At 35.4% G+C, this 13,062-nt stretch overlaps 1 protein-coding gene across 1 annotated transcript; it reads right to left on the reverse strand.

The window, feature by feature from the left end:
- Positions 1-9,002: 9,002 nt before the first annotated feature.
- Positions 9,003-10,435, reverse strand: LOC112038925 (uncharacterized). The gene has a single exon (XM_024071761.2). It carries the CDS (start codon positions 10,284-10,286, stop codon positions 9,345-9,347), a length of 942 nt encoding a protein of 313 aa, XP_023927529.1. The 5' UTR covers positions 10,287-10,435; the 3' UTR covers positions 9,003-9,344.
- Between the last annotated feature and the right edge of the window lie 2,627 nt (positions 10,436-13,062).

The following is a 13,062-nucleotide window of genomic DNA, read 5'->3' on the forward strand; positions in this document are numbered from 1 at the left end:
TTAGAGAACCTAACGTCTTTCCTCGGAGCACACCCCCGACGAGGAAGATGTGCGAATTCACCTCATGGGCGGTGCTCGAGTGTTGCCGTCTCCAACGGCCAACACTCGAGAGGATCGGAGAGAATCGAGGGAACATCATGGGGGAAGGTATCCCGGAGCCCCTGCATCTGCTCCTCTCTTTGTTCCAGCTCCGCCTGGCCGAGAAGGGAGTTGTTGGTGGCCTGGAAACATGATTGCCCTTCCCCTTCTCCGCCTCTTGTCAAGCTCTCTCATTCTCTTTATACCAATAAAGGGACGGCTTGACACTTCCCACCGGCTAGTTTTTTCTTAGGGCGGCTCCACCTGGGCCTCTGATTGTAGAAATAGCTGATAGTATTAGCTTGTAAATTTGTATGTAAAACACACCTGCCTGAGCCTCTGATTGTAACTTGTACTTTTTCTATTCATGAAATAATAAAATCAAGATCTTTCTTTTTTTTTCTTTCTACTGTCAAATCTTCTATTTTTTTTTCAACCTACTGTAAAACGAATACTTAGAACACTCACCTGGTGCGCCGGCCAGCACCCTAATCCTTCCCACAGACGGCGCCAATTGTAGGGACTCAATTTGGATTGACCCTGAGTACGAATGAGTTTTCAGCCCAATCAAGCCCAAACAATAAATTTATAGAGAGTGGGTTAAAGGTTTAGGCGCTGGCCGTCGATCACCAAGCATGAACTTTCTTTATAAAAAAATACTAAGAGTTTCTTTACAAATGGGGGGATGCTCCTCGCTCTGTGGCCGAGGAGGCCTTTTTGTTCTCTCTCTTTCTTTTTTTTCCCCCCCCTCCCTTTTACTTTACTTGCTTTTCTTATATAGTTTTCATCTGCCTATCTCCTTATTCCATCTGTTGATCATCCATTTGCCTCTATTCTGGCCGTCTGTCCCATCAGAGGCCTTATCAGTACTCAAGTGGTTCACTCTGACCGACGTTGCCCTGTTAAGGGGTTATATCCCCATTAATGCAGCCAGAGGGGTTACGTGAATGCATTAAGTGCGAATGTGACAGCTTGCTCTGAGCTTGTCCCCTCCCAAAGATTATCCTTAGAATGCCGAGGACGAACAGGTCCTCGGCGTGGGTCACAAGAGAGGTTTTGTCTAACTTAGCCTCGGCTGGTCAGTCCTCCTCGGCGTTGGCCTTGGGCCTAATACCCGATGGACCGAGGCTACCGGGCCCACGGGCCCCACAATTATAATTGACTTTCTCATAATTTATAAATCAATTAAAAAGTTATATAAATTATTGTTACTCCCGTAAGGGAATTTTTTTTTTTCCTATGAGATTTTTTTTTGGTTATGAGTTATTGAATTATGATATTAGTGATTTGTGAATTTTTTGTTGTGTTGTATTTGGACTATGGAGGGGCCATGAGTCCAAAGAAAGAGTTAAGTAATTAGTTTCTTTTGAGCTATTTGGACCGATCCAAAAATTTGAGGGGGGCCAATTATAAACTCTAAAATATGGGCATGCAAATAAAATAGCTAATTTGAAGAGGGAGGCATAGCCCCCCTTGCCCTTTAGTGGGTCCATCCTTGAGTCATGGGAGTGTTATTGTGAGGGATGGATTGTTGGTGTAACGTTGAATGCCATAAAAGATTTGAGTGTATCTTCCTTATCAGGTGGAATAACATAGCTCACAGTCCAACATATATATATGTTAGAAATTTAGACCCCTTAAAACACAACCAGATTGAGTAGCCTAGTTAATTAGCCAAGTTGTTACTTAGTCAAATTATGCAATTCTAGGTTAAAACAATCAAACAATCATATCAAGAATATAAAACAGCGGAATAATAAATAACACAAGATATGGGTCACCCAGGAAAACCAAACCGGTAAAAAACCTGGGGAGGATTTTACCCACCGATCCTCAAGGCAAAACAGAATTCACTATGAAAGAATCGAAGTTCATACAAAAGGACTTACAAGCTCTCCGCTCGACTTCCTAATACTACCTACCAGTAGAACTTACTGACATGACCCCATGCAAGTTTCGAATCCATGGACTCCTTCTTTCTTGAACTCTTCAATCAGCTACAAACACCCACACTTGATATTCTTTAAGCTTCAATGGTAGCAACCTTTTTGATCATCAAGATGTAGATAATATCTCTACCTTGAAAACCCTAAGTTTATGTGAAGGAAAACTCCTCTAGATCTTACAAGAGATTCACACAAACCGTAAATATGAGCAACAAAGACTTAGAGAGGTTTGAGTACAAAACCCTAAAAATAAAAAGAGGCACAAGAGACACTCTAATCTCTCTCTCTAAAAGTCCCAAAAATGTGGCTTAGGGTTTCCTTTATATAGTGGGAGAAGTAGATCTGAAACCCTAATCCTTAATGGGCTTAAGCTGCTGTTTGGGCCGACTTAAAATTCTGCAGATACGATTTTCGATTGATCGAGCTTGTTCTTCGATCGATCGAACCAGGCAGAATTTGAAGTCTTCTTCCTGCAGCTTGTATGTTCTTGAATCTTGACTTGAATCACCTTGAGTATTGTCTAATAAAACCTATAGACTCTAAGATCTATATCTAGATAAGTTTGTGTTCACGATTTGCCAATTGTTCTAAACATTTAGAACCTAACAATATATATATATATATATATAAGATAGAGACATGATTGATTCAAACTTTTATCATGATCAATTATAAGTTAAATTGATTAAAAAATGATAATTTATTCACTTAACCATTATAATCACGCACCCATCTTTACCAAATAATAAATATATACTACGAGAATTATCCAATTGATACCTATAATCAAATAATTAATGTAGTATTACATCTATTGTGGTACACATATATAGTATTATTCTTATTGTTACGTGACATGAAATTGATGAATCCATAGTTAAAATCTCTTTTTTTTTTTTTTATTTAGAAAAAAAATCAAAAAAATTAACTATGTACTGTAAGAATTACCTCCACATAATTGTAGGGCCACACTGTACATTTATAAATTAATTGTCAGAGTTGTTGCCATCTCCATTCTCCTACTTTCAACTTTCTAGCTACGACAAAAGAAAAAAAAAAGCCAAATATTCCAGGTCATATGAACGCATGCATCACTATCACAAGTAGGTTTTTTTTTTATATTCATCAATAATAACTGTACTATTTCTTTTAGGATTATCCACTACATACTAACTGAGACTCTTTTTCTTAAAGCTCTTTTATTGACCCAAAAAAAAGACTCTTTTTCTTAAAAAAAGAAAAAAAAAAAAAAAAAAAAAAAGTAAACAAACAAACAAACAAAACAAAACAACGTTAGAAACAAAGCAAAGTCAGAATGGATCACGACATGGAAAATGGAGGAGAAAAACAGAAACTAGTTAGACAGTGCTAAACTATTTAGAACTTTGATCACTTCCTCCATGTGCACATTGTTAAGAAATAGATGATAAGAAATTAACATTTCGAAGATTAAAATATGGAAGTTTCGTCCCCCGGTGCCTTGAAACTTTTGAGAAAAAAAGTGGCTAATTCCACAAGGTAGCTAGGGTTTCAAGAGAGAGAGAGAGACAAAGCACGAAGCTCAAAAAGTTAGGGAAATCTCCAAACTCATTGTTAAACTTAAACCAAAGCCAACAACTTTTTTTCAGATTATTGAGTTTGTTATGAGGATCCAAATCCGCGTGATTGAGACACGTCGATGTTTAAGGTAAAGAAGCCCTCACATCACATTAGTTAAGTACACGTTTGGATTGAGCTCGTCTGGGTCTTTGTTTTGTTTTTTTGTTTTTTTTTTTGTTTTTTTGTTTTTGTTTAAGCTCGTTTATGTGGTTGGTGGCTTTTCTAGTGGGTCCTGTGCATTATTTACGGGACTCATAAATCTCTTTTTTCAACAAAACTTTCATTAAAAATGAGTTTCATGCACTATTCATATATTTAAAAATTATTTTGTTACAGTATTTTCAGTTTTCAGCAAAATAAACAGTATCCAAACGGACCCTAAGTATTTAGTTTTGCTTGCGTGCATGTCAAATAATTGACATTTTTTTTTACAAAAGTTAGGTACAGTAGTACCTTAAAATTCAGCAATGTAGTTACTTAACTAAAAAATACACTTTAGTTTAAATTGATAAGTGTATTGTAATACAAGTGATACTACAAATATTCTACTGTCCTATTAAAAGTGTTTCATTTTATGTTCCACTAATTGCAATATATCAAGTATATAATTTTCTCACTTTTAAAATTTTATTTATTTTATGAGGGGAAAAAATGATGTGCAAACAGATTGTGAGTAGTGAAATATAGATGGAACACACATAGAGACATGATTTTTATTTGAATTGAAAATGAGAAGTGAATCAAAGTCTTTTGTCTTAATTTATCTGCTTCACTCTATATTCTACTAATTGTAGTGTATATCATGTGTCTATTTTGTTTTTGCTAAAGTAATATAAGATTCCTTTTTTTTTTTTAATATATATACATATGCAATGGAACAGGCCTAATAAGATAATTAAAAAAAAAAATTTAAGTGAGATAAAAACATTTGAGCTAACTTGACCTACTTTTGACACGTTGGAGAGCATGAAGACATATTTTGTCTAGTTTTCCGACCTTGTCTACCTACCACATTTTGTTTTTAAATTTTTTTTTACCTTTGATTTGGGTGAATATTGAAAGTCCTTAACAGATGTGTTTGGACTTTGGATTGGTGTATATGCTTATTTTATTGAAAATGGATAAAAGTGCAGTTGTTGTATGTTAAAAAAAGAAGAAGAAGTGAGAATTAAATAATTGCACATATAAAAATAAGATAAAAGAGTGGGGAATCAAACAGTTGAGAGGTTATTATTAGTTTAATCAAATGTTATTTATATGCAAGTGTATTATTTTTTTCGTTTTTTGGTCGGAGGGAAGTGATTAAACACATAGGATAACGGGAGAAGGAATATGGGAATGGGGGCCCATAATTTATGTTAAGGGTTTAAGAAATTAATATTTTAATTAAATTAGCTAGCTTAGCACCCCCAACTTGTCAAATTTGAAAAAAACATTTTGGTGAAAACTGGCCTAAGATGTTGCTACTAGCATAAAGAATTGAGCCAAGTAATGATCATCTCAGAATCCCATAATTCAATTCGCTGACTTTTTTGCTTATGTTCCTTATGTTTGGTTGATTATAAAAAAAAAAAAAGTTCCTTATGTTTGGTTAGTGGGTTTGAACATGAATTGACAGGGAGCCTTTATTGTTAACCTTTTCGACATATCTATTTTAGAAATTTTAGGATTTAAAAAAAAAAAAAAAACCTTAAACTTAATTACTCATTTCTAAACATTTTCTTATATATCTTTATACTTATATAAGAGATTTTAGGAAAATAAACCTAAACTTACATATAGTAGTAATTTTTTCTTTAAAAAAAAAAGCAGTAATAATAATAATTATTGTTATTATTATTATAACACAATCTAAAAAAATACCTCCTAGCTAGACACCAACGGTGGCTTCTTTGTTGTGGTAGAAGATATAAGAGTACCATTAGGCTATATTGATACATTAATTGTAAGTTCAAGTTTTATTGAAGAATATATGATATATACACATCTTGAAATTAAATCATCAACTTGCAAGTTTATTATGCACAAAATTTTCATTTTAATTATACATTTGTTAAAGATGAGAATCAAATGCCACATGTGTCCAACTTTAACCTATAATATGTCTTTAATTAGTTTATTAATATATATGTACGGAGACACGCATGGTTCTTTCTTCTCAGTCATAATTTCTGATTTCCAACTCAAAGGTATATCCCTCTTTTTGGGACAATTTTCTATTTCAATGTGAATACCAGAACAATCTTAACTGTCAAGAAAAACAGAGCCTGCAACGTGGATCATGGCTTCTTTTTCACTAAAAGTTAATTAGGGGACAAGTGAATAAAGAATCTACAACATCACAGTAAACCAAATGTAAAGCATGTCTTTTCAAAAGAATTTTATGTTTAAGCTTTGTCCCGTAAGAGACTCTCATTAGTTCTTCCAATAAAACAATTATATTATAATATTATTTATGTTCGATTGTTCCAATGCTAGAAGCAACTTTTAGATCAAGCAATGAATCAAGATCTTACTTTTAAGTTTGTACATAATTAAATGTAAAAAGATTATGAATTCCAATTAGTTCAACATGTAAAATTCTTAATAGTTGAATAAGAAATTTGAGGATTCAATCTTTGTCCATACCAAAAATCGATTAGTGTCTTGATCTAATGATAAAAAACACAATTATCAGAAATGGAGGCAATATGTTGAAACTCTATTAAAAAAAAAAAAATTATACAAAGAGTAAATATTTTTTCCATGGTATTCTAGTACATTAAACAAAACATGAAAACATGGTATTCTAATACATTAAACAAAACATGAGAATGATATATGATCATTTTTAGATATGTATATCCATATTGTGTCAAGTCAACTAGAGGCAAGCCACACTATTATATTAATACATAAAAGGTTTGGTTAATGTATTAATCATTCATTTTGGAGAAGTTTTTATGGAAAATTGAAAAAGTTATCAAAACAATTAATTACTTTTTTTTTTATATAATTTTTTGTTCATAAAAAATTTTCTAAAATGATTTACTAATGTATGCTCTAAGACTATACATCAGCAAAACTAATACATAAATTGTTCATGAAAAAACTTATATTTTAGTTTGATTACTATTGTTCTTGACAAATTGAATGGTATATGCAAACTTTAGGAAATGAAAAATGTCATTATTACTTTGTTAATTGTTCAGATTGCCCAGGAGCGCCTATAGTATAGGGGGGCATCCATGGCTCCAAGTACATGCACCTACTACACCGTGCCATCCTTATCCCATCGCACTCTTTGGGTGAAAAGACACGTACATGCCCACCAGTGGTCCAGAAACCAGTGATTTCTCAAGGGCATCTGCAAAATTGTGTTATGCAAAAACCTACCATTGATAGCGAGGCAGGGCTCAAATTGTGGCATCCAATAATATATAACATGTCACCTTCAAGACGTATTTCTAGAACTAACTATTTTTATTCAATTGTCCGTCCCATCAGAGGCCTTATCGGTACTCAAGTGGCTCGCTCTACCCAACGTTATCCTGTCAAAGGGTTACCTCCCCATTAATGCGGCCAGGGGGGGGTTAGTTGAGTGCATTCAATGCGATGGTGACAACCTACTTTGGGGTTAAACTCTCCCCAAAACCACCCTTGTCAGGCCGAGGACAAGGTATCCTCGGCCTGGTCCTAGGAAAGTAGGCTTCCCCCCCTTCTCCTCAGAAATAGCTTGCACTCCTCGGCATGGGCCTCGGGCTTGCTATATGATGGGCCGAGGTTATCAGGCCCACGGGCCCCACATATGCTCTAAGACCATACATCAGCAAAACTAATACATAAATTATTCATGAAAAAACTTATATTTTAGTTTGATTACTATTGTTCTTGACAAATTGAATGGCATATGCAAATTTTAGGAAATGAAAAATGTCATTATCACTTTGTTAATTGTTCAGATTGCCCAGGAGCGCCTATAGTATAGGGGGGCAACCATGGCTCCAAATTCATGCACCTACTACACCGTGCCATACTTATCCCATCGCACTCTTTGGGTGAAAAGACACGTACATGCCCACCAGTGGTCCAGAAACCAGTGACTTCTCAAGGGCATCTCCAAAATTGTGTTATGCAAAAACCTACCATTGATAGCGAGGCAGGGCTCAAATTGTGGCATCCAATAATATATAACATGTCACCTTCAAGACGTATTTCTAGAACTAACTATTTTTATTCAAGCTTTTCGATAGATTTTATTCAGGAACTTTTACGCCAAATAGAGTTGAAAATCTAAGGGGAGCTAATAGCTAGGATTTGAAGGCAGTACTGTGATGTGACATGCTTTGGAGTGAAACTCTGGTCTATGAAAGCCTTTTTTTTTTTGGTAAACTATGAAAGCTTGAATTCTATTGAAAAGAGAAGCGTATAAGCTTGAATAATAAATTGTGGCCACGGTGCTTTTCTTAAATTAAAAAATTAAGTTCATTTTCTTGTTCCTCTAATTTACTTTGAAAATATGATATATATTAAAAATTAACTTTTTAATGTTATAAATTGTTTTATCTCATCAGTTTCTCCCATCTTTGAAAGCTATCCATGATGGTACAAGTATTCAAATACTTACCCTCAAAAGAAGTACTTTAAAATAAATTTCTCACCTCCACAAACAAGAGGAATTGAAAATGAAGGACATTTTCTCAAACCTAAAAAGGGCACGAAGAAGGGCTCGAGGATTGATTTAATAAAACTAAAGGAATAATCAGTGACATAGGCAAATAATTTTAGAACCTTAGGACAGCACAAAACCCGTTTCTAATTCATCACATCATTCACATTGCTCTTGGAAATTTCTTACTATGAAAAGTACTTTTAGACAGAATTTGGTCATATAGGGCCTACATTAAATTTATCTTATCCTAATTACGTGGATGTGGGATCTAGCACTTGCTTGTCAACTGCACATGATATAGTTCAATGTTCATCATGCCACTCAAGCATCCATATCATCAAAATCTATAAATTATTATTATTACTGGACCTTGGTATATGTTTTATAGCCAAAAGTAATTTTCTAAGTACATATTGCGTAATTCTCAAAAAAAAAAAAAAAAAAAAGGTACATATTGCGTAGTTTTTTCACCTTGGAGTGCAAGGTAAAGGTGGTGTACAGCAACTACCACCATTCTTGAGGAAACAGATAAGTGTAGTTTCTGATTGTACAAGAAATGTTACCTCAGACAGGGAAGCTCTTGCTCCAAAGAAATATATGACTTCTTAATTCCTTTTTTTTCTGGATAACTTTGTTAGCCAATTAATGTACACAATTTGGAACAATTTTGTAGAGAAATTAATTAATTTTTTTTCTTATATATAATCAACGAAATTATAAAGAGTCCATTAAAGAACAACGTAGTACATTATAATTTATATCAAACCAAAAATCATCAAGATTTATACAAGTTGGTGGTTTCAAGATCTTATAGTCAAATAACTTTTTTTTTTCTTCCTCTCTATACACACAAATACAATGGACTTCCAATAAGCTTAAGTCCATCAATGTAAACCAAACAAATTTCACACCAATTTTCTCTCTACCCCGCTTGCACTCTCTCCCATGTCATTGTAATCTTTAATGCGAACGACATTATTACTGGCCAAATTGATAAAAATAGAAGCGTGATCCCACCAACCTAATATTTTTTATACACATACCTAATCACATCTACCTCTTTCCTTTTATTACCTTTCCATGTCAACGGGTGCAAAGACTTTTCCCATTTGAATAAAGCTCGTTGAATTGCCAATTTTGCTCTTCTTTTGGGACTCAATATCATCAAAATCTTCTCCTTCTTGTTCCTCTTCTTTTATCAATGAAGCATACTCCACCTTCTCTCCATAAGCTTTAACCAAAAATACATAGAAGAGCACTGCTAAACTGGTGACTCCAACAACGTACCAGCTAAATTGAAGGACTATCAATGATTTAGCACGATAAAGTGCTTCATCCCCTGAACATCTAGCCACCTTGTGACCCTCTTCTAGGTGCAAAAAGCAACCTTTAGGTAACAATTCTGGTATCCACAACATGAAGCCCATGACCATAAGCCACACACCTTGAAAAGCTATACTGACTGACCTTACAAAGCTGATTATGAAACTCTTTGGGCTACCAATTCCCATAAGAGTGGTGGCTAGAGAAATAACAATAACAAATTGTAGAAGTAAGTGGTATTGGCCTTCTGGGCCCATGTGGTCAGTTGAGTGAAAGCGAAAAAGAAGAAACATTTGTGCAAAGGCTACGGCACCAATCAATTGTGTTAGCCCATGTTGAGCTTTGGTGCCAACTTTGTCAAGAGCTATAGCAACAGCAGCATAGACAAAGAAAGCCAGTGAGATGTTGGAGTGTTCAAAGTTGTGGAGATGGTTGGAAGGGATGGTTCCATCAGAGTCAAAGGGTTGGTGTCTATCAGGGCTTATGAAGAGTTCCATGGCTATGGAGGCAACACAGCCTCCCATGATCAAGAAGAGCTCAAAGTACCTGATTTTTGAGGTGGGAAACCATGGTAAAGAGGTATAAGAATTTGGGTACTGAGCATAGAGCTTGATGTGGTTATAGAGGTGCCATAAGCCAATGATGAAAAACCCAAAGCCTGGTGCCACATGTCCCACCAAAGTGCCCATGTTTTTGTGAGACAAAGTTTTCACTTCTTGCTTGGTTGTCTCAGAAAGGGGGTGTGGTTTTGTTGTTGGGAGAAGAGGGGGGAAATCACAAAAGCAAGTGAGAGGGAAAGAGAGAGAGAGTGTGTGGTGAAGAAGAATTGGGGGGGAGAGGTGGGGGGTTTAAAGAATTCAAAGTTGTGGAGATGGTTGGAAGGGATGGTTCCATCAGAGTCAAAGGGTTGGTGTCTATCAGGGCTTATGAAGAGTTCCATGGCTATGGAGGCAACACAGCCTCCCATGATCAAGAAGAGCTCAAAGTACCTGATTTTTGAGGTGGGAAACCATGGTAAAGAGGTATAAGAATTTGGGTACTGAGCATAGAGCTTGATGTGGTTATAGAGGTGCCATAAGCCAATGATGAAAAACCCAAAGCCTGGTGCCACATGTCCCACCAAAGTGCCCATGTTTTTGTGAGACAAAGTTTTCACTTCTTGCTTGGTTGTCTCAGAAAGGGGGTGTGGTTTTGTTGTTGGGAGAAGAGGGGGGAAATCACAAAAGCAAGTGAGAGGGAAAGAGAGAGAGAGTGTGTGGTGAAGAAGAATTGGGGGGGAGAGGTGGGGGGTTTAAAGAGAATGGATGTGGGGTTGAAATTCCAATGGGTCTAGAGGCTTCTAAGGGGGGTTTCAAGTTTGAACTTGTTTTCTGTGACTTGGGGAATACGGCTTAACATGACCAAAAAAAAAAAAATGTGACCGAGAATAACATTAACTACAATTGACCGATTGATTCCTTCAGCAATGAGGTGAGCTTAGCCAGCCTGGTTTCTAGAATTATAAAAACAACTTCTATTTTCACCAATATTAGAGTAAGATCTTAGGGTAATTTTGGTAATAAAGATTACTAAGGAGTGATAATCTTTGTTACTGAGAATAAAAGTTGTAATGATATAGCTAAATCTTTTGACTATTCACACGTATGTTTATCAGATTCACTTCCAAGTGCTAAACTTAAAATAGGCCTAAAATAGATAAGTAGTCTAGAGATACCTCTATTATCACACCCAAATAGACACCATATTTGTTTGTTAATTTCTGATTGGATTTCAGCACTTTCACATGGGTCCACCATATATACTTAAAGATGCTGAAATCTAACCTAAAGTTTAATTTCTTTTTCTTCTAAAAAAAAAAAAAGTAAAATTTCTTTTTAGCAACAAGAATAGGCTATGCAAATATAGCCGGCTGCCCCCATCAAAAAACCTCCTACTATATTATGCAAGGAGATCATAACATTTTAATAGTAACTTTTTATCATTATATTAAATTTTTCTTTTTGAGAATGTTATCATTATATTATTAGTTGTTAGAACTATCTATAAATTAAATGATTTTTTTTCCCTTTCTTACCATGGGAGTTTGCGGATTTAGACCTCACGTTCTCCATCATAAGAGTTTGTCAATATCATTGAATTATAAAAGAATTTTAACATCTTTAAATTAAATGTTACTTTCACTTTTATTGAGCATCTTTAGCTTGACTTGAAAAGTATTTGTGGGGGAAAAAAATCCAGAGCTACTTAATGGGTCCGGGACACCCTGTTAAGGACTATTATATTTCCGAGGAGCAATAGGTGGTTGGGGCGGCCCATCTGAAGCAGGAAGCCCAGAAGTAAAGGGGGAGTACTGTCCGAAGAGGTCACTACTGGTCCGAAGACGTCTTACTCCTCGGCCACAAATAGCCTTGATCAAACAAACGTGTGGAAGGTCCGAATAATCTTCTTAACAATCTCAATGATAATGATAAGTTCTGGGTGGATCCGGAAATGATCAGAACCAAAAAATATCTAAAGGAAAAGCTGCTACCACCGTATTTAATGCATTGCAACAACTTTTCTAGCCGCATTTATGTGGAGAAGACCCCTGAATAGTGTAACATCGGCTACCACCACTTACAAAGAACTAAAGTAGACACATGACGTGACATGCACTTGAGTAGATACGCAGATGAAGAACAGGTGGACGATGAAGATGATAGGAGAGGATGCTATATAAAGAAGAAAGGTCCCTAATAATGAGGGGGGGGAGGGGAGAGAAAAAAGAAAGAAATAAAAGTTTTACTGTAGCTCTGAATGTTGCAATCATTGTTCACTTAATAAAACATCTCTTCGGACATTCATTCATGGAGTTGTTCAGGCATTATTTCACGTTATCATCACTGCAATTAACCTAGCCAACTATTGTTTACTTCATAACCAGCCTAGCTCTTTCGCCCGCTCTCTACAAATTTATTGTCTTGGGTTCGCTGGGCTTTCAACCCATATCTTTTGGGCTTGGGCTACAAAAACAAACCCTACAGTATCAATTGGCTTTTAGAACCTCTCTTTTTCTTTTTCTTTTTATTTTTATTTTTTATGTAGGAGTTTTTGGGGTTAAATCTATAAGAATAATACTCATCTCATTTTTGTTAAAAAATACATCTATCTTAAGTTCGCTAAAACTGGAAACTTGTAGGTTGGTGTAAAGATGCGGAGAGGAAATTTCTATTGTCAATTTTTATTAACTGTTGAGAGTTATTGAGTGTTGAGCCCACTAAATAAGAAGTTTCCCTTTGTTATTTTTATAAACACACCAAATGTTGGGTTACGTTTTGTGCATTAACAAACACATGGTACAATAAGTCTCTTACTTCTCTCAATTAAAGTAAGCTAGTTAGTACTGATATATACTTCCCATACCTTTTGTTTATTTGGAAAGATAAGAGGTAAAGCATGAGTTTATGTAAAATTATTGATATCCGA

The sequence above is a fragment of the Quercus suber genome, unplaced genomic scaffold (assembly GCF_002906115.3).
Source record: "Quercus suber isolate HL8 unplaced genomic scaffold, Cork oak 2.0 scaffold_501, whole genome shotgun sequence".
In the NCBI taxonomy this organism is placed as follows: domain Eukaryota; kingdom Viridiplantae; phylum Streptophyta; class Magnoliopsida; order Fagales; family Fagaceae; genus Quercus; species Quercus suber.

Bases quoted from the DNA above. Each gene is read 5' to 3' on its own strand.
- LOC112038925 (XM_024071761.2), bottom strand. From the start codon at position 10,286: ATGGGCACTTTGGTGGGACATGTGGCACCAGGCTTTGGGTTTTTCATC.